Source organism: Protopterus annectens, chromosome 4.part0 (assembly GCF_019279795.1).
Source record: "Protopterus annectens isolate FY-2018-M chromosome 4.part0, PAN1.0, whole genome shotgun sequence".
Classification (NCBI taxonomy): Eukaryota; Metazoa; Chordata; order Ceratodontiformes; family Protopteridae; genus Protopterus; species Protopterus annectens.
Window position 1 is genome coordinate 1,326,428,870 of NC_056733.1, and position 21,737 is coordinate 1,326,450,606.

At 39.9% G+C, this 21,737-nt stretch overlaps 1 protein-coding gene across 1 annotated transcript in view; it reads right to left on the bottom strand.

Moving 5' to 3' along the window:
* Positions 1 to 13,108: 13,108 nt before the first annotated feature.
* LOC122800444 (acetyl-coenzyme A transporter 1-like) overlaps positions 13,109 to 21,737 on the bottom strand; it is a 171,369-nt gene continuing 162,740 nt past the window's right edge. Inside the window, exon 5 of the mRNA XM_044069889.1 lies at positions 13,109 to 13,544. Coding sequence (XP_043925824.1) covers positions 13,356 to 13,544 — 189 coding nt within the window. The 3' untranslated portion in view covers positions 13,109 to 13,355. The remainder of the gene's footprint in view (positions 13,545 to 21,737) is intronic.

Sequence of the window (21,737 nt, forward strand, 5' to 3'; positions counted from 1 at the left end):
ATAAACTGGTAGCAAAATGTAATTATCAGTACTTCCCAGTATTCTGCTCCTCTTACTCTGTAAACAATTTAAGTTAAGAAATTTGTACTGACACAAAGAACGGAGGCAATATAAACATATTAAAACTGTTTATAAATGCTCTTCAAATAATTTGTACCAGACAATATTTCTACTGACTGAAAACATCAATCAAATCGAAAGAAATAAACTGTGGTACAAATCAACAGCCATCACATTTTTAAACTACATTTGGGTGTGCTTGTACTATTTTTGAAACAATTTATCAAAAATATCAGTATAAGTCAATTATCTTTAAAAATCATCAAAGTGCACTAATCACATAATACGTGAATGTAACACTATAAACATGTATAATGTGCTGATATTAAACCAACCAGTACGTACAGTACTGAAATTACAGTGTGTGTGTGTATGTGTGTGGTATAACAGGCTATCCCACACATCTGTTTATCTGAGTGAAAATAAGATGCATTATTAGAGAATCAGTTGGTCAATGAGAGGGCCTTCACTGATGGTCCTAGACTCGGGTATCTCTTCAACATCTGGAACTTTTCTTTTCTTTAGCAAAATCCATTATCCAGAGAATGCCCATACCCCTGGTTGATGCAAGGCGTAATGTCCCATGTCTACTACATAACAAGGTTCGTATATAAATCCAATAGTTTGCATCCATATAATCAGTGTGTACTTCTTGCAAATCAAGAAATAATGTGGATTTGATATTACACTACTGAAGTGATGTAAAATGATATACCTACCCGACTTACACGGAACTCTTATCAGCAACAGCTGGCTGAAACCACTCAGGCACAGGGATTGGGATGGAGGGATGGTATTACAGATCTATCATGGACCATCCTCTCAGAGATCACCTGAAATAGTAAGAATTTTGCAAGAATATATCTATTATTTTTGACACTGAAGACTTTCCTCCAGGGGTCCATGCCTGAGCCAAATCTCAAACTGTACCAAAACAGCAGAAAGAGATGGAAAATCTCCAGAAACCAAATGGAAGAGTCCTAGATAGCCAGCCAAACTTCCCAAGTTACAATTGAGATGGTAATGCCTGGTGAAGGAGTACACCAAAGACTAAGTGGCTGCAGTATAAATGTCTGCAACGACAACACTCTAGAAACAAGCAATGAAGGCAGTCACACCTCTGGTGCGACGTGTGCTGAAAACATGATTTGCCAATAAATGGCTAACCAACTGACATCAAAAGATAATGCAGTTGATAATCCACTTGGAAATTATCTGCTTGTTAAGATAGCTCTTTACTCTCTGAAGTAAAGCACCAAAACTACTGGAAGATCTTTCTAAATTCATGCTTCCTCCTCACAAAATACCTGTTGCTTGTGCATATCTAGGATGAAGAAAGTTCTCTCTCCCCTAGTTTCTGCTACTGCCAGGAAGACAGGTCGACTATAGGCTAATTCAGGGAATTGTCCAAAACCACCTTCAGGTTCAAAGGTTGGTACTAGGCTATCGGCCCTAGGGCCTATACAAGCCTGCCATAACAATTCCCTGGCTATTTCTTCCCACACTATTTACTTCCCTGGACCCCTGTCTAGCAGGGCAACTGAGGTGATCCCCGGGGTGAATTTCCTCCCATCCAGTCGTCAAGGTTCCTTTTGAAGAGGGCCAAAGAGGTGCTCTGCTTAACATGTATGGGCAAGTCTATTCCAGAGCCTGGGAAGTCTCTGGGTCAGGAACCTATCCCTCCAGCATGTTTTGTTTATTGTGATGACAAGGTTTAGATCCCTGGAGCGTGTGACTCTGGGTTTGACATGGCCTTCTATGGAGAAGGAAAAGTAGGCTCACCCTGAATGGCACAATATCCTCACAAAAGGCTAGATATGGTATTTTGTGCACAAGTGCTTGAAGGTGCAAGATACAGTGCATGGAAGTGAAAGCCACCTGTAAATGAGTGCTTTCCAAAAAAGTACCTGTTCTGCAAACATGCAAGTCCAAACAGCATATATGCAAATCTAGTACAAAGTTCAAATCTTATTGATAAAATGGATTTCTCACTAGAGGATGGAAACACGGCACTCCCTTAAAGAGTCAGATCACCAGCCAGAGTTAGGTAACAGCTGCACAAAAACAGCTGACACACACACCTGGACCTTGCATCAACTAAACCCCAATCTGTTCAGGTGTTTGGCGTATGTCTGAATCAATGACCTGATGAGGTACAAAGTACACCTCCACCTAAGCAAATAATTTAGAAAACTGATTTTACCTGGAAGCAAAAAGGTGATGAGTACAATTGCTTCCTTTCAGTGTCAATCACCTGCAAGCATGTCTTTCAGAATAAAGAAGTAATGCCCCAAGGTGGAGCTAGTTGTCCTCAACAATAGGGGCACCACAAATTAATGAAGTTCAACTGTATATAAAATATTTAACTATAACAGAAAATCTGTAAGATGTCACTACAGTTAAATAATCACATTTCGGTTTAAACTGTTTTCTGTGTCCCATTTTACCAGGTAAGACTTCTAGTCATGGAATATTCTTTACAATCAACCAGATTTGTACCACTCTTAGGTACTTGACTCTTGTATTATTCATTATTATTTTAAGTTCTTTGAGCTTGCATTCTCCACAGGGAAGTACAGCTGTGGCAGTAATGTAAACTATAGCAAAAGTAAACATGAACAATTACCTGATAAATCTGTTTAAATGTTGCAGTACAACAAAATAACCTTTACATCTACAAAAGAAAGCAATAATATGCTAAGATAAAATATAAATCTGTTTATCTGAATGTATGATGGAGAAGGAAAAAAATATAAATATATATGTATATATATATATATATATATATATATATATATATATATATATATATATATATATACACACGTAAAACCAGCCAACGTATTAAATATGGAAGAAAGGTATTCTGATAAAGTATTTATGAAGATCTGTGGTACACAATAATTAATAAAAATAATACAGATTGTAAAAATCTGTTCTTGTAAATACATTCATGAAAAATAAGCTGTGAAATGAAAGAACTAACGGTAGTATCCTGAATAAATAGAATAGACTGGAAAAACTAAATTAGTAAGAACTTCTATTAAAATGAGAAGGCATCTATAAAATTTTCTGAATCCTCATTTGAAAATACAGTAAACAATACAGTATGAGGCACTACTAAAAAAGGTGTTTCTATCCTCAGTGCAATCATTATAAGATGTGAAACTGGTGAATAAAAATGGAACACAATGTTATTGTATAAAAAAAAAAAAAAAAAAAAAAAAGGTCCAACATGCATACAATGGAGTATGCACAAAATGAACAGCTGGAGTAAAACACAGCAGATTCATGATTATGCAAAACATCCCATAGGGGAAAGGAAGGAATGTAACATTACTGTTATCGTACCCTCTCCTTGAAGATCAACTGTATGGAAAGCATTCATAACACAACTGTACACTGTATCAAAAAGGACCATTTTAAATGTGGATTAGTGTATCTGGGTAGATTCTCAAAAAGCATAATTTCTGAGAAGTAGAATTCTACAGAGAGTCCTGCAAGACAGGAACAGGAGTGGCAGTAACCATGCTAAGGTAAAAGCAATGAGTTGTTTAAAACTGTATATATTATACTAATGCATAAATCAAGGTATGAACAGAAATCTCTCTCTCCAGTGGGACCACACTCACATCATCATGCAAGGAGATTTGATGGGTTCCTCAGCCCATAAGCAAAGCATCCACTATCAACATCTGTGAAGAATCCAGCTGGTGGTGAGCATGGACCATCAATCCAAACCACCAACAGGTTCAGAAGCATATGCTGGCTGCATTGCCTATAGCACTTCACAGTTCATTCCATCTTCTGAAAATGGCACCAAATGGTGGTCATCAAGCCAAAGAACAGCAAGAGAGTCTGAAACCAGGAACCCAAGGCTAAATCCTCATCTAACAGATTAACAACATGGACTTCTGAGCCCTTCCTAACAGGAGGAATGACCTATAATGAAAAATGTCAAATTCTAACCAGATTAAGGACTTTCTGAGACAGGATCCAGGAAGACTTCCTCACTCTTATGACCATTCCAAGGCACTGCATCTGCAGAAGTGCCACAAGGAAGGACATGTCCATAAACCCCCCCCCCCCGAGACATGGCAACCAGGATCCAGTCATGCAGATAGGGGGGAAAAGAAGAGACTCTTTTCCTATAATTTTTTGCCACTGTGGCCAACACTAAGATAAAAAACCTGTGAAATGTTGACAGCCAAAATGGCAATACTCTGTAAAGGATAGGACATCTTTCCACAACAAACAGAAATTACCTCCTTTGTGGATTCAAGATCATCTTTACCTTTGTGGAACTCAGATAATGATGTGCCAAAAAACAACTCTCAGGTCCAGCTACACCACTTCCAGAAGCCCTGTGAGAGCAAGGGTATGATCGCTTGCTTGGTGACATTCTGTAATTAAATATACCAGTTGGGCTGGCTGAAGGCATTGAGATCTAGAATGGGTCAAAAAATATTTAAATCTATTCAGGAATGTGAAGATATAGTATTAAAACCACTGTTCCTTTTCTAATACTGGGACAACCTCTACTTGCTCTCTCAACTTTTGACTCAGGCCAATCCCATGAGCTCTACTGAAATAGACTGACTCACCACTGGACCCCTTTCTGGCTGAGGGCCTATAAGTTCCAGAATGTTGACAAAGGTGACCATCTCTATACCCTACTGGTACTCTATGATGGTTCTCCAAGCCAGGCTGAATTCAGGAACCCCCCACACCACATGGAAATCTCAGCCTACAGTTAGAAAAGCAAGGCTTGTGATGCTCGAGGGCTTTCTCTGAACACAGAGAAGACCTCTTCTACAGCATGGTTGAGCTAGCACAGAAAGGAGTGAAACTGGCAAAAGGGGAGTCCTAGATCCCCTTAACAGAGGAAAGACCCTACTTCTTTCCTCAATAAATTAGCAAGGAGGTCCAAGGCAGGCTGAAAAAAAAAACACTTTCCTCAAGAACATGGGCATTCAGTATTTTGTTTATTAGCTTCTCCTTGCAAAAGTACAGCTTCAGCCATACCATCCTGTGCAGGCATACACCTGAGCTGTAGCTCTAGTTAAAGCACAAAAACAGTCAAAAATGCAGTGTGATACAGGGTCTCAAGGATAGTCCTTGAACCCAGATTTAGAAAGGTTACTGAATTTTTCCAGAACCTTCCTCATGAGATCCTCCTGGAAGTGAGAGAGGTGAGATGAATAGCTGATAGTCACAGTCATAAAAGGACACAAAGTAAACATTAGCTACACATTTTATTAATTACAACTTCATTGACATACCAAAACTGAATATTTGCTGGGTGTTAGTTTTTTCAGTTTCTGCAGTCTCTCTTTTTTTTTTGATTATTGTTTTTTATAAACCTGTGAGCATCTCCAAAGATGGGATCACCTGGAGCATAAACAGATGGGGGCAGGCTCATTTTTCTTACCTTTTGCCGACACAGTGACCTCAAACTCCTCCAAATTCTCACAGGACCTAGACAGCTTAATATAAAATCTGCTCCTCACAATTGTGTGGCCGACAGTCAGTGGAGGATCAGAAACTGGCAATGGAATGTGCTTTAGCCAACAGTTAAATGAGAGGCTTGAGACAGACCTACCATGTGTTGCAGATCAAAGTCCCTAATGATGTGCTACCATACCCATGACTCAAGCTTCATCAGAAATCAAACATTTACTTGCTTTCCAAAACTTAAAGCTTTAGCATGGGAAGACCATCTGGACCTTCCCTGATCTGTGCCCTGAAGGCCACACTGGCCTTGCAACCAGAAAAATTGCAGTCCCTGAAGTTAACTACTCATACTAAATAATCAGAAGACTCAGATCATCAATTTTCTGGATCAAATTGGTTGTCCTCTATTACCAACTGACTATGTGAATATAGAGTAAAGCAAGAAATCAAAGCTGTTTACATACCACAAAGCTCAATTTCTTTATTTACATCTTCATCTAGGACTAAGGTCAGCAGGACTTAACTCAGCATCTAAAACTTTGTCAGGCTACTGACTCCTTGCCCAAACCCTTAATGTCCAACAAAGAAGGCCCTCTCCAAATCTCAGTAAGCCTGTGCTAAAGGGGATTAACAACAAAATTACTTAATAAGTTACACCAAGTACAACAGAAGACAGCTCTTCCAGACAACATCAGGACTGAAGCACAAGGAAGACTGACAAGGATGGAACTGCCCATCCAGATCTAGCACTAAATACACAACTTTCACATCTAGGATGGTATGTTCCATCTTCATTACCATTAGGCCAGAGCTCTAAAAGCCTTTCCTTCTAGGAGGTTTCTCACAGGATACTCCCTCTAATGATAGTGGCTGCAAGGAATAACCTGGACCCAAAGTTCACATCCAAAAGTATGCAGTGATGTTCACATAGCTGCTGCTGCAGAAATATCATCCAAAGATGCATTTTGTTGAAAAAGGCTTGATAAGTACCAACTGCGCTAGCTGAATGGACCTAGGCTTACAGGGTAAAGTTTTGCTGTACTCCTGGCAGCAGAATCTGATAACCACTTAGACAAACTTTAGAAACTATAGAGCCCAATTTCATTCTGGAAAAACAAATAAACAATTGGGAGCCTTTTTCAGAAGATTTGTTTCCATCAAAGTAAAATATGAGCTGACTGTGAACATCACAATATTACAATAATTAAAAAAAAAGTAGACTAATGGACTAGTTAAGATTAGTTTTGCTAGCTGCCTCTATGACTGTGAAAGATTAGGCAAGGAGGACTGACATGTAAGGCTTTCTAAGGTATTCTGGCAGGACTGATGTCCAACAAAAAGAGAGTTTTCCAAGTCACAGACTTTAAATTGGACCTACCATATAAATTACGGACTCCCTTCATTTGAACCAAATGCAAATTACAAGTCACAATGAGGAAAATGGTCTTTCAGAAGAAGATGTTAAGAGGAAAGCACCTCTAGGAAGGCTTTATAAACCTTTAAGTAAGTAAGGGACATAGCAGACATTTCCAGTTTTTATTATTGAACTAAGTGGACTTCAATGGATGAGGAACTTAAGTATCCCAATTCTGTGAACACTAATGTACTACTGCTGGTATTTGTGTAGCAAATGGATTTGTACCGCTTGTACGCTATAAGAAAAAATATTAAGTTTTTAAGGTATTCAGTCCCTCAGCAAAAGTTAATAATGGGTCCACTTGGTCTGGGAAAGAAGAATCATTGACCTTAACTACAATTAGAGAAACTATACAGTTAAACAGAAAGAGTGAAGGTCTGGGTGAACCAGGCTGGATGAGTGAATCAGCAGGGACTCGGACATAAAGGCTTACCCAGAAGATGAGATGAAAAAAAGAGCGAACCATAGTCAGAGAGGCCAATAGGGCATTATGAGAAATGTCTTAGGCCCTGCCCTGTTTGGCCTTCCAACTAAACTTAGGGTTTAGGGTACATGGGGGGAGTGTAAAAGAGTCATGGGTACAATTTTTTTAGGAGTGCATCTTGATGACGCTCTCCTAAGTGAACGATAAGAGAAAAGAAACTGCTGCATTTTGCATTGCTCAGGGATGCAAACAATATGCATCAAGACGAGGAGAGCTTCCATGCTATACACTGTCTGGAAGACCACTCATTCAGCATCAATAATTAGTGACTGAGCTAGTCTGCTAAAGAACAGACTTCATGAGGGGTGTGACAGGCTATGAAAAGGTGATTTTGTAGACAAAGCCTACTCCCATACTCAGATGTCTTGCTGGCAAAGAGGGTAGGAGTGTTTCTTGCCTGCCTCTTCAAATACCAAACTACAACCATATTGCTGATGTGAATGTTAAAAGCCCCTTGGGGAAGTTAGTCCTGGAATGCTTGTAAAGAGAGGGGGGCCATTTTCATTTCTAGAAGACTAATTTTCAGACTGGCCTCTGTCTGTGACCATATACCTCAGACCACGTGCCCTTCACAATGACCTCCCCTAGGGTAGTGGCATGCATGGTGATAGCCACAGCTGGATTGAAAGAGATGAAGGGTCTGCCTAGAGTAAGACATGTTTTGTGCCGTCACTCAAATGTTTTTGCAGGTTTTGTAAATTCTGACTAGCTGGCTCTACTGCAATTGGAAAGTCAACTGGAGTACTCTCATATTAAACCTGGCATTGGTAACCATGTATATTATATGTCTGCTATAATGGCCAAGGCCTTGAGGCACAGAAACATCAGAAAAGTTGAACTTCAAATATCTGAACTACAACCTCCTGGACAGGATTATGTTGGAAAGCAGAAATGCAGTGTTCAGCATGGATCTGACAAACTTGCCTTAGTGAGCATCATCTGGGAATTTGCAGTGTTCAATGCCATTCCCAAGGAAAGGAAGATTCAGTAGAACCTATACTACCCTAATAAAAAAATCACACTATACTCCACAGGCATACCCCAATGAGACAGACGCAGCTTTATAACATGCACACATATAAATAGTATAGGTATACATGAATATAGTGCAGTGACTTATGTAAATAATATTCATGTAAAAAAAAACAGTTATTTACCATCCCTGTACAGAATGTGGTTATGTAAATAAAATTCATGCAAAAAGCATACCTATTGTAGCTATTGAGCTGTAAATGTTTATAATGCAACCTAAACATAAGCAGTTTGAAATGTAAATGAGAAGGTAATCGGTTTGTAAATGTTTTGAAAAGTTGTTACTGCTTCTTGGCTTGGGTCAAGGCTTACAATTGTCTTTGGATCAGTTCACTTGCCTGGTTATCAAAATAAGTAAAAGGCTAGGATGCAGTTGTCCAGGTGCAGAAATAAATATTTGATACCTTGCAGACCCTAGCTTGTTACAACCACAGATAAACATACTGAACTAGAAGTGTAGAAACTTTCTGGACTCCTTGGTGATCTTGCTGTAAAGACAGGTGTCCTGGAGGTCCAGAAGCACATCCAGTCTTTTTTTTAAAGATAAGGAAGGATGGACTGTGCCATGACCATGCAAAAAGACTTTTGGGATGAACTGGTTTAGTCGTGAGAGTACTGGCCTATGATTTTTGGTTTTCTCTGAAACTTAAAAAAACAAACCCTTAGTAGTAGTCTAGCCTCTTCTGTTGTGTCCTCTTGGACAGTTTGTTTTTGAATCTTTGACTCCTGTTATTGCTTCAATCTTCTGAATGGGTGGAGCACCTGGTATGTTGGGGACAGGTGGAGTAGGGAATCATTTGGCCTCAAGAGATTACTGTCCTGATCCATTTGACTAATATGATGGCCATCAACTCAGACAAGTAGATGGACATATTACCCTAACTTCCTCCAGAAAGGGTCAATCATTTAGCCTCAAGAGATTACTGTCCTGATCCATTTGAATAATATGATGGCCATCAACTCAGACAAGCAGATGGACAAATTACCCTGACTTCCTCCAGAAAGGGTCAGGCAAAGCCTCAGGGGTTAGTCTCCTTCTTCCCTGAGGAAGAACCACAGTGCCCTGAGTATTTTGCTAGTTATTACTGCTTTTGGGTTTGCATGCTGGAAGCTTCTATGGTCTTGCCAATGCCTGCCTAAGCCCCAGTTACTGTCTTGTTTTTGGCCTTGCAGAAATCAAATGTGGCATAGGCTCCACCATGTTTGTCAGAAATGGTGTTGGAGTTTACAATCTGATATCAATAACAGCAAGGGTTCTACCTTTTTGTTTCATTTCCTCTAATTCATCTTGGTCTGATGGACCAAAGACAGGCGACCTATCAAAGGGTGCATTCAAAGAGCTTGCTTTAGTATTGCTAGTGAAATCAGTAAGATGAAGCCAGGTGTGTCACTGCACTGCTAGTCCAGTGCCCGCTGCTGTTGCTACACCATCTGTAATACTATGATCTAGACACATATTGAAGTTGGCTATTGAAGACAAGGCTGACATCTACGACAGTAAATTTTAGGTCTCCACTTGAAAACTCTTCCAGCAACTGGTTCAATTTATCACCCATCTCTCTCTCTGAAAATGAAGCATGTGCAATAAACAGTTAAGGGTCCTAGGAGAAAAAGAAGACAAGATGTAAATGTGCTTCCCAGGTCTGCTTAACCTATGTGGCTTTTTATCTGGTAAATGAAAATGGCTCTGTGGTGTAGAAACTTTCTACAATGCAGAGGCTGCAAAAGTAGTGTCTACTAAGTGTCTCTATAACCAGCAGGTTAAATTTTTGAGAAACCAGGGGAACCTATCAGACTACTTGTTTAATTAATTGGGGGTAATACCTAGAAAAAAAATGGTGAAACTGGAAGGCCTACAACAAGATGCATTGAAGTGAAGTAGTGGGGTAAGCAAGCCATTCCTCCTTTGGTCTCATTTGCTAAACTTCCCAGAACTTGGGGTCCTCTGGATATGGTGGGGAATCCACTCCCTCATCTACATCCAGTGTGGAGGCACCTGGGAACAATCTCTGTGCTTCTTACTGCACTTCATTTTCTTGCCAATACCCAAAAGTGATGGGCCTGAGGAAGAAGAAAAGGAGCAATTATGTCTGATATCAACAGGGGCATCAAGCAGTGGTTCCTCCAACCCCTATGTCCTGGCCAGAGAGAGATGGTGTACAGCCAAGGTGCAAGACAAATTAAAATATCTAGTTGAAGCTGAAGTGACATGTAGGTGCTGAAGGGAAGCAAATGCAAATGAGCTTCTACTAGTAGCACTGAGATCAACACTAGTGCAATCATCTTGGCTAGAAAAGCAGACCCAGAGAGACCAAAACTAAATGTCATCAGGGCCAATGTTGATGCTGAGAAGCTAGGTCCTGAACTTGACCACAGAGCATGACTTCAACCATCAAGGCTGAAAAACAAATCAATCTTGAAACTAAAGACAAACACTGGATAGGCTGGCATGAGCAATGGCAGGATCAGCCTTAAACAGGTTAGAGTTTACAGTCTTGAAGGATAGAGACCAAGTGTCTGAGCTGAAGGCTCCACAGATGCTGACACTATCAGTGCTGAAAACAGTGATGTTGATGGCAAGATTGATGACATCATAGTAGACATCTACGATCTTGCCATTAAGACTGTGACTGACACTTAAAGCCCAAAACGTATTGACGACAGGGGTCTACAGCATCAGCCACACAGGAACTGCAGGCCCAGTGAGGAGTACTGAGAAGATGGAGCAGAGAAACTTAGCAAGGAAGAAGGACTTCTTTCTGTGTGTGAAGGAAGGCCTTGAGACATCACAAGCTGAATCTTGAAAAATGTAATTCAATTCAAAAGAAATACCGTGATGGGACCTAACAGGCCTGGGAGAAGGAGGTGAAGAAGCTAAAAATATTTTAACTTCAAATTCAGTTATGGAAGATACACACTTAGTCCAAGAGCTTTTAAGCAGAAAGCTCTCTGAAACCACTATTACAGACAACTGAGCCACATCAGAATGGAAAAAGTCAAGAAAGCATTCTTACAATGGGGATTCTTCAAAATTAAACTAGGAAGGAACACTTTGCACGATCATAATCAGTGCTGCTCAACTTATGACTTCTCTTCAAGTCTTTGTCCTTTCTCTGTACTTGGCAGCACCTGGCTAAGCCTTGAACCTAACAGGGAGTTGAGATTGATAGGAAACCTGAGGTTGAATCCTCAGGGGGTGTAGACAGGGAATAGGCTTTAAATGTTTTTATGGCTAATTTGTTTTTCTTGTCTTTAACTGTGGCAAGTTTGAAAAAAATAAAAGAAATTGCAGTCTTCTTGAAAATGTTCACCATCTAGAAAAAAAAAATACTTGTCTGAGTCTATTTTTTTCGACACAAGCATTTCTTGAACTCCTTTCCCTCCATAACCACAGTACAAATGTTGTATAAGCATATGTACACAAAAGCAACAGTGTTTGAAGGAAATTGCAACCAAATAAAAAGAAAACTTCCAAAGCCACAAAAATAATAAAAAAAACTGCAACATATCTATTTCTAATACACACACACACACACACACATATATATATATATATATATATATATATATATATATATATATATATATATATATACACACACACACACACACACACACACACACTTTTGAAAAAAATAAATACATGTAAACAAAAAGGAACAAACAATATGCAGAAATATTGGACAACAGGTTGATAGGTTGAGGTGAAAATGCCCCAGATGGAGGGAGGGAGAAGTCAGTTAAATGTTCAAAAAAATTCTATAAAAATTAGACTGATCAAAACTTAAACTTGCAGAATGGAAAGCAGAAATGATAATGATCAAAGGCAAAGAACACAGAAAATATGATTTTTCTGTAGAAATATTCAAAAAAATTTGCCAAAGACTGGGCTGTTTCACACAAGTAACCACTTAGCATGCATCAACAGAAGTGGAAAGATTAGTAAAACAATCTGGGTAAAACCGATAGGTCAGTAGCCTACAACTGTTTCAGATGTTGGCCTAAGTCTTTCCCGCCTCAATCTCGGTGTTTGATGGATCTTTAAGAGGCCGAGAAGCAGCAGGACCTTGACCCCTTACTAGTTGAGGGCATTCTTGCAACCTACAGAGTCCGGTTGGCCAGATGGACTTTGAAACACTTCAGGCATGACCTAGTCTGTGAGTGCTCACCCTTGTGGTAAAGCTCTTATGCTTGGTGTTGTAAGGAGGACCATCCTCCTGGTCTCCATACAAAATGCTCTTGACCAATGCCATCTTCATAGAGCGCAAACAATTTTTCCATCCTTTGACAATGAGTAGTCAGGTTGAATTTCTGGCTATTGTAGCAAGTCTCAATGTTGTATTCTTCCACCAACGAGTATAAGCAATGCAGGAGGTAGGTCCCAACTGGGAACTGGGCAGACATTATAATAGTGAAATATAAGAATACGGTGCTTTACAGAAGAAAGCAGATGCACACATATCAAATGTGTGAGAGGAAAAACTGCTGGGCTCAGGAATGAGATCACGTATGTAATAAGTGCATTATGTCACTATGTTAATCAGTTGAATGTACCATTGTTACTGTATGTGGAATTTTGCTAATAACAAATGCCAAACTCCAGCTAGTGCAGAAGAGATAATCCAGTCGTAAACCTATTAAGGAAGGCCCTGAACATCAGATAACTAAACTCATATTTATAAAGAAAGTACTAAACATTTTCAGTGTCCATACAAACTGTGCTACAGAAGCACATAATAAAGAAATACATACCATATAAAGATTTTCAATATTCATATAAACTGTGCAATAGAAGCACTTGGAAGTAATTTATACCATGGCTTGCCATGGTTAACCATATCTTAATACATCTATATATAAAAATATATTATCTACAGATGCAGAATGATAAAAGCTCTTTCTTTTTAATCAGCTTGGGATGTCGTCGCAATTTTTTTTCTTTCTACAATGCCACGAAGATGGTCCTTCATTTTGTAGTTTTTTAAGTTTAGGTCCAAGCAGAAACCACCAGGAAAATCCAATGATAATACAGACCACAGACTCAACGTAGTATCCATCCAGAGTCGTAACACAAGATCCACCCAACTTTTTGCATAGCTGTAGCAAAATAAAGATACCAAAATCATATTAGCACATATAATATGATACAGTGAACTGTACTACATTGACCAAAGAAAATTCACAAAGAAAGCAAGAGGAAATGCAAGTAAGGCTTTCTCGAAATACACACAACCTGCTGTAATTAATGTGATAGAAAATGTTTACTATTATCGTCTACTAAAGCATAACAACATTCTAAAAGCTGAGTAATTCTAACTTTTGTTCTACGCCTGTCTACTAGTACAGTTTCATTGCTGAATCCACAATATATGAAATATAGAGCTGGACGTCCATTGTTTACATCAGAAGGGTTCTTCACTTTTATGTTCGCTTTTTCTGTTTTTATGACATCCACATGTTTTAAAGCTGTGGAATTACAATGCCACTTGACTTTTACAACAGCAAAGCTCTATATTTCATATATTGTGGATTCAACATGGTAAAAGCCTGTTAGTGAAGCTGTTGCTTTGAAGCTGTCTTTCTGCCATTTTGGTTGTTTAGCAATACTCAGATGAAATACTAACACCTGTGGTGCAACGCTCTTCCAAGGTTCAACAATCATCAGGTCCAACTCCTCCAGCTCTGAAGGACCAGAATGGCACGGAGGAAGAAAAGTCGTTGATGGCATAACAGTCTTCAGTTCCGAAACCACTTGGGTTGGAGCCGATAAAAATTTAGCAAACGCCGGTGCCTGTAGCAACTTCTGCACCACACGATCCACATCCAAATTGGATAGGCTGATCGAGCACCAAGATAAATGTATGGAGGGTGGTACCGACTGGAGAATGGGAGACTTTAATACTTTGGAGACCAGTTCCAGGACTGGGGACTGACTCCGAAAAGACAGGAAGCTCGGCTCAGAAGGCTGTGGAGCCGACGTCGATGGTTTTAAAGATTTTGTCACATCAGTAGATGAAGCCTTAGAAAACTTGGGAGATTGGCTAGATTTATCCTGGTCACTCAAAGCTTACTGAAATGAAGATTTTTAACAGTCCTCTGTCAATGAGTTTTCTTTTTCTCTCATGTAATACTCTGGAAAAAAAAGAATGGCAAATGGAAAAGCTCTCCTGCAAGTGCGAGGCTCCAAGACGGTAAACACAATTTACGTGACTATCTGTCACTGACATCTTTTGTCCACACTTTGGACATTTTTTACAACCAGACCTGGGATGTTTTTCTTTATCCTGGTCAGCCATAACACTATTTACTATACCAAAAATACTTGTTATTCAACAAGAAAGTACACACACACACAAACTTTAACAATTTTAGAGTTCATTATAATATAAACTGTAAATAACCCCTAAAAGGAACAAATCGGCTGTATAAATGTACACACACACACACACACACACACACACACACACACACACACACACACACACCAAATTTAACCATCTACAAATGTTTGTAAAAGACTATACTAATTATCTATATAAGGCACACCAATAAGGGAAGGGATAGTAAAAGCCTATAAAAAACGAAGGCCAAAGGGAGAAAGAGAACTATCAAGTTTAAAGCTATAAAAGATCTAAGTTATAACTAGCAATGACTAACAACAACTATTAATATAAGAGAAACATTTTTGAAAGTTTTATAGAAAAGCTATACTGGCTCGAGCTGTGCTTGGAAACCTCCAATTTGTTGCAGCAGCAAACTAGATCTGAGGTAACTCAAGGTGCATCATGGGACAGGGACTTGGCCTTGAGCTGTCTGAAGACCTTCAGCTTTGTAGTAAGCCGACTTGGAGCTGAGGATCAGCTCTGAACCCATCTGGAAGAATGAACAGCGAGACAGAACAACTTCACATATGTAATTTGTGTAAAGTGTATTATAGTTCAACAGTTTAATGTAATCTATTTGCTAGTCATTTGTACTGTCATATATTTTACCAGTGTTCCAAGTTATGTTCACCAACTTGTCTACTGTGCATCAATTTCTCAATATGTAACTGATTCTGATTAGTGTTGTATGTAGAGCTTTTCTCACTGGGGCTCTGCTGAATATGGAACTGTGTCCATAGGTTCATAGGTAGGTACTAGGCTATTGGCCCTAGTGCCTATATAAGCGTAGCCAAAAAGGTACCCTGGCTTTCGCCACCTAAGAAAATTATTTTCATATGCCCCTCTTGAGGAGAGCCACCAAAGTGATCCCTGGGGTGAATTTCCTATTTCCCATCCAATCATCAAAACGTTTCTTGAAGAGAGCTAATGAGGAGCTCTGTTTGACATAGATAGGTAGTCTCTTCCCGAGTATGGGAAGTCTCTGGGACAGGAATCTATCCCTCCAGCATGTTCTGTTTATTGTGGTGACAAGGTTTAGGTCCCTAAAGTGTGTAGCTCGGAGGGATTGGGATTTCTTTAAGTGGAGCATGTCCAACAGCTCTGGGTTTGACATAGCTTTGTATGTTAGGCAGAGATCACCTCAGAGTAGGCGATATGCGACGGAGTAAAGCTGGAGTTTTTTGAGACGGTCTGCATAGGGCATCTGTTTGAGGCCAGTAATCCTCTTTGTGAGGTATTTCTGTGGCCTCTCCAGTTGTTGTAGATGTCTTGTGAGGTACATACCAAAAGGGGCGCTGTACTCTCTCATGGGTCTGGATGAAAAACCTTTTGTGATGTGGTGTGCCACGTAGAAGGATTTCCTGACCACTGTGGCAATGTGATTATCAAAGGAGAGACTACTGTCCACCTGTGTTCCAAGGTCTCATCACACTTTCGGTGTTAAGTAGACTGTCACCTATGTGGTAGTTCATGGGTACAGAGTTTTTACTAAAGGGGATGACAATGCACGTTTTGGCATTGAGCTTCAGGCCATGGCTTTGACACCAGGCATCTGTCTCAGTGAGGCCCTTTTGTAGGATGTCCACATCATTAAGAGTTTCGATTGTGGCTCCCAGTTTGCAGTCATCTGCAAACTTCATTAGCCAAAGACCTTCTGTGTTAGCCTGTACTTCAGAGAAGTAGATACCAAACAGAAGAGGACACAGGACTGAATCCTGTGGTACTCCACTTGTCACTGGTCTGAAGTCGGATTTGGAGTCTGCTACTTTCACAATGTGGGTTCTGTCCATGAGCCAGTTGGCAACCCATCTTGTGACATAGGGATTTATACCTAGTTTAGTGAGTTTATCTGTAATTCCAGAATGGGGGATGGTACTGAAAGCCTTGGTGAGATCTAGATAGGCTGTGTGAACCACCTTACCCTCATCTATGGCTTTGGTAACTGCTTCAAAGAAGTCTTTCAGGTTTAGGGGACATGATCTGCTTTTTACAAACCCGAACTGGGTGGGATTCAGAGTTTGGAGATTACCAATGTCTTTGTTTTTGAGTTCCATGATGATATGTTCCGTCCAGTCAGACTTTCCTGGTAAATGAATGTAAAATAAAAATAAATAAGTAGTCTTGATTAAATACACAATACATTCAACTCCATGAATAAAAGGAACTGCTAGTACAATATTTTGATTTATTTATTTTTTGTTAACCAGGTAAGTGGGCTAGTTCATGAACTTTCTTCAGCTATGACCTGGGATGCAACCAAAGAGAAAAGTGTGCGTGTGTGCACGCGCCCATGCTTTATACATTACACATGCACATATATATATATATATATATATATACTTCCACATTTATGATGACAATGCAGTTCAGTGACCTTCCTGCCTTTACAGACTTTAGAAATATGGTCACCCTTGTTGAAGGACTGAGTTCTGTCTACATAATGCCTCTGTTCATCTACATAATGAAGCAGGTACTTACCTTGACCAAACCACTGAGCAAAGAAAAACAGTAAATGAATTGACTGGCTCTGATAGGCCTCTGTACCTGCAATGAGCCTGAAAGAAGGGTTTAGTTCACAAAGTGTTTTTCTCTATTTTTTCACTCTCTCTCTCTTTCTAGCACGCAAGGTAAAGTTTTTCTTAAAAACATTTAACTCAAGACATCCTTTTAGCTGTGATAACTACAACAGTCTGTTCTTTCAGGTTAAGAAGTTCAGGTCTACTGAGGCCACTATCTCAAACAAACAGTAAACTACTTAATTGTGAATAAATCATTTCCATTTGTCTTAAGTTTTGGGGGTAGAATTTCTCAGAGGAGAAATGAAGTGATAAATACTGCACTTTCAGAAAGGTCTGCTGACTAGGTAATGTGCATAAATGAAGTCAAGCTGTGAGCATGAAGGCATACAGATTCAGTAAGCTTTCGTGGAAGAGACAGTCAACAATCTTTGGTGAGGGCAGTCAGAAATCATACCTCTTGGGACCAAAAAAGATGCTATCAGAATACTGCTGCATTGTAAAGTCCCGTTATTTAAATAAGCTTTGTTTTTAAAGGAAAAGGGGAAAAGGCAAAGACAAATACTATAGGCCAGGTTTTCACTAGACATCCTGAATTTCTGTACTACTGGGAAACAAACTCAAAGAAAATATCTGCAGCATTTGATTGGTTGAGGATGCAGAGGTCAAAAACAGCTGCACCCCTTTATTTAAACGTGTTCTAATTGCAGACAGGCTGAAGGATCACATATTTGTCACAAGAACATAGCAGCAGAGTCTGTATGCTAAAAAGCTAAATCTCCTTAGAATGTGCATGACGGAAACAAAGTGATAGTTTTTAATGGCCAATTCCCAGACTCTCAATGCCACCCTATACAATGGTTTGAAGTGATTTCTACTTTTCTTCCTGATACCAAACTACAGACATATTGTCTGAATGGACATATGACCTTGAAGAAATTCTTGGACAGTCAAAGGAAAGATACGGACAACTCTCATTTCTAGAACGGAGATGGGCAAAAGGAACTCCTGATCTGACCATATCCTTTCGGCTATCCACTAATTGTAGTGCCCCCTCCATAACAACTGATGAAGGCAAATACATCTGTGGTGTCTGTAGATGCAGCAGTGTCACTAAAAAGTGAAGGGTGACCTGGTAATCAAGTGGTATACAATATACCACATTTTCACATTTGCAGACACTGTACAACAGCATGGAAAGGTTCCTTCTTGAAAAACCAATGAACTCAAAAGAGATGAACTCTTATGGGACATGTCACATGATGCATAACAGTGACTGTCACTGTTAGCCCTACAGTCCAGAGACGCATACTGGCTGTAGGACTGGCTCTATCATCAATAACTGCATCTCTTGCAAAATGTATATGACTCTTTGTAGGGGTATAACTGTCTAACAAGTCCTAGTATCCTTGACTGCCTATGTAACAATGTAACTGCAAACTGGGATTTTGTAAAGTTCACTATTACCACAAGTATGGAAATGCATATACCAAGAACTCCCCCTGCCAGACAAAAATGGTATCTGGTAGTTGCCACTATGTGTTAGCTGTGTCAATAAAGAAACAGTCTGGTGTTATGAAGAATGAGATGAGTCACAAATAGTGAAGTACATTTTCTGGATACCATGGGCTGAGATAAGCCTAAAGAGAAGAGTCTAAAAGTGGTAACAACTGGCACTAACTCAGAAGTGACAAAAACATCTTGGCCGCTTTGCAAACTTTCTGTACAGGGAAACATCTTGCAGATTCCAACAACCCATCCAGTTTCCTCTGTTCAACGAGGGAAGGAATGACTGAAGGGGGCAATCATATGAAAGGATTCTTAGGAAAGGCTGTCAATTGCAGCTGCCTTTAAAAATGACTGCTTCATTAAGCAATACCTTTGCTGAGCTCCAGAGAGAAAAGGTTAATAAGGTGCAGCTCCCAACTTGCAGCTGGGCTGCAGGCTGCAATGGACCAACAGCTTCTGCTGATTGTTCTGCTTCTAGAAAAAAGAATCCTGTGAAGGAGAGAAAATTACACCATCAGCCACAATGGCTTACCCTTTAAAAGTTTTTCCCTTCCCCTCAAGTTCTTTTCAATTTCAAGACATATTTGTCTGATGGCAGGAGGAGACAATAAGGCTGTCTGGTCTGCCCTTTTAAATGTATTTTAAATGTTTTACAGTCCCTCCATACCAACCTTTCCCCCATTCTCTCCTGAATGCTTTTGTGGACTAATTTTCTACAAGCCATTCCAGCAGTCCAATGCATAGATCTGCAGTATATTTGGAGATTACAGTAGTTAGTTTCAGCAATCTGATGCCTGTGCCTCGTTCATTCCCATTCTGTCCCTCCTATTCAGAATGATCCCTCCACATTTCCCTGATTGGATCTTATACATCAGAATCAAATCCTCTTAGTCTCAAGTGACAAGTGCTCAAGCTCGTCCAACTTATGGTCATATACCTTCCTCTCTGTTCCATATCTTTCTGTTATATTTTGTCTGGACTAGATCCAATTAACCTGATGCCTTTTTCCTTATATGTTCCCCAGAACTGTACCTTATGTTCAACATGTGGTATGACTAAACCATTACAGGATAAAAGTAGTACTTCTTTGTTTTTGTAATTTGACCCCCCCCCCTCCCCCGAGGATGTACTCCAGCTGTCTGTCTGTTGCAATTGCCACTGATGCTCTCACTCTACTCCTGGTGGGCCAGACAAAGAATGATCACCCCCCAAATCCTCTTCCTGCTGCACTCAGTTTCACTCTCCCTTGCTGATACTTCCCACCAAGGCTGTTGGGGCCCAAGTTCTGCACTCTGCAGTTGTTGGCACTGAACCTCATTGTTTAATCTAGAAAGCCTACAATGGTGTCACTGTCAAAAGGCCTGAGGCACAACTGCAAATACTGGTTTACAACAATTTCAGATTCTGCCTCTCTAGTAGACCCTTTCATTGTAGTTTACACAGCCATGAGGTCGTAAAACCATTACGCATGTGGACACCTTTACTTGAGAGAATCTTCTGGAAAGCCATCAGGGAGCCCATCTGCAATATGCTGCACTTCATCAATTGAGTCCTGTGGGAAATCAAGAATCTGCCTAACATAGTTCAGTACACTCAAGGACAATGTGGAAGATCTGAATACATGCTACCTCTATCAGTCTTATAGCTTTAAACTGTGTGTCAGGGACAGAAATAGTTAAGTATTGAAAAATGTTTTTTTTTTTCTTTAAGGCTGCCCCAAAGACAATGAGTGTCTAAACACCTTCTTAACCTTCCTGGGGATTGATGCCAACATGTTCAGGTATTCCTATACAAAAAAATAAGGACCATAAAGAAAGTCCTTAGACCAACGAAAAACACTGCTCTGGGAGGTGACAAGCATTTTAGAGTCTTCTTCTGGGGAAAAGATATGTTATGAAGATAAGTTAGCTCTCTGTGGCATAAAACACAATTTTCACAAACTCTTTGCCATCAGGAGATGATAAAGGGGAGGTAGAATGCCCCCTATTTTTCCGTATTATCAGCTAAAGAATTTAGGTTCAGCTCCAAATATTCAGAATGTGCAATTTTTTTTTTTTGGGGGGGGGGGGGTTAAATCTTACGGTCTGAAGAATCTGCATTTGTGGCAAATAAAGCTGTTTTATTATGGTGTGCAAATTCACCATGCGTAGAATGCTGACCCTACACCAAAAGAAGAAAGCAACAGGAGAACTGAACATGGGCTCAGCTGGGAAAATCAAGATGTAGCCCTAAAAGAAGGAAATAATGTGGTCCTGGGCTGGGATCCAGAAAAGAAATTAAAAGTGTATATAGTACATGAGATGACTGGTTCCACAAGCATCAGGTGCTCTGGGGTATGTGGAGCTGAAGGCTCCACTTCTGAAATTTGTGACACAGAACAAAGAAGAGGTGCATGTAAAGCAAGTTTCGGGTAGACATCCACCAGGAGTAAAGGCGTTTAATTAGGCAGTACTGAAACTGGCATAAAGTAAAGAAATGTCAGAAGTACATTTACCCGTACAGCAATTAGTGGAGCTAGTACCTAAGAGCTGGGGTTAAAATCTCTGCCCTCTTCTACAAGACCCTTCAGTCTATCACAGTTCATCTATCCCTGGCAACATGTCATCTTTCTTCACGTTTTACTCTTTTCCTTCTGGCAACCTTGTTCTGCTTTTTTATGAACAGGTGCCTTTCCAGTCCCTATTTTACCAAATACAGTCTGATGGGAAGTGACAAGAAGTCTATGTATCTGAACACTTCTTCCCTACCTCGTTCTCCCATACTCTCACACTCCTCTGCTGCCCACCACACTCCCAAAGCCAGTAGTTAAATGAATCCATTCTTTCCTCAAACTTCTTGCTCTTGGAAAATGCAACACTTACTTCAAAGAGTACCACAATCTT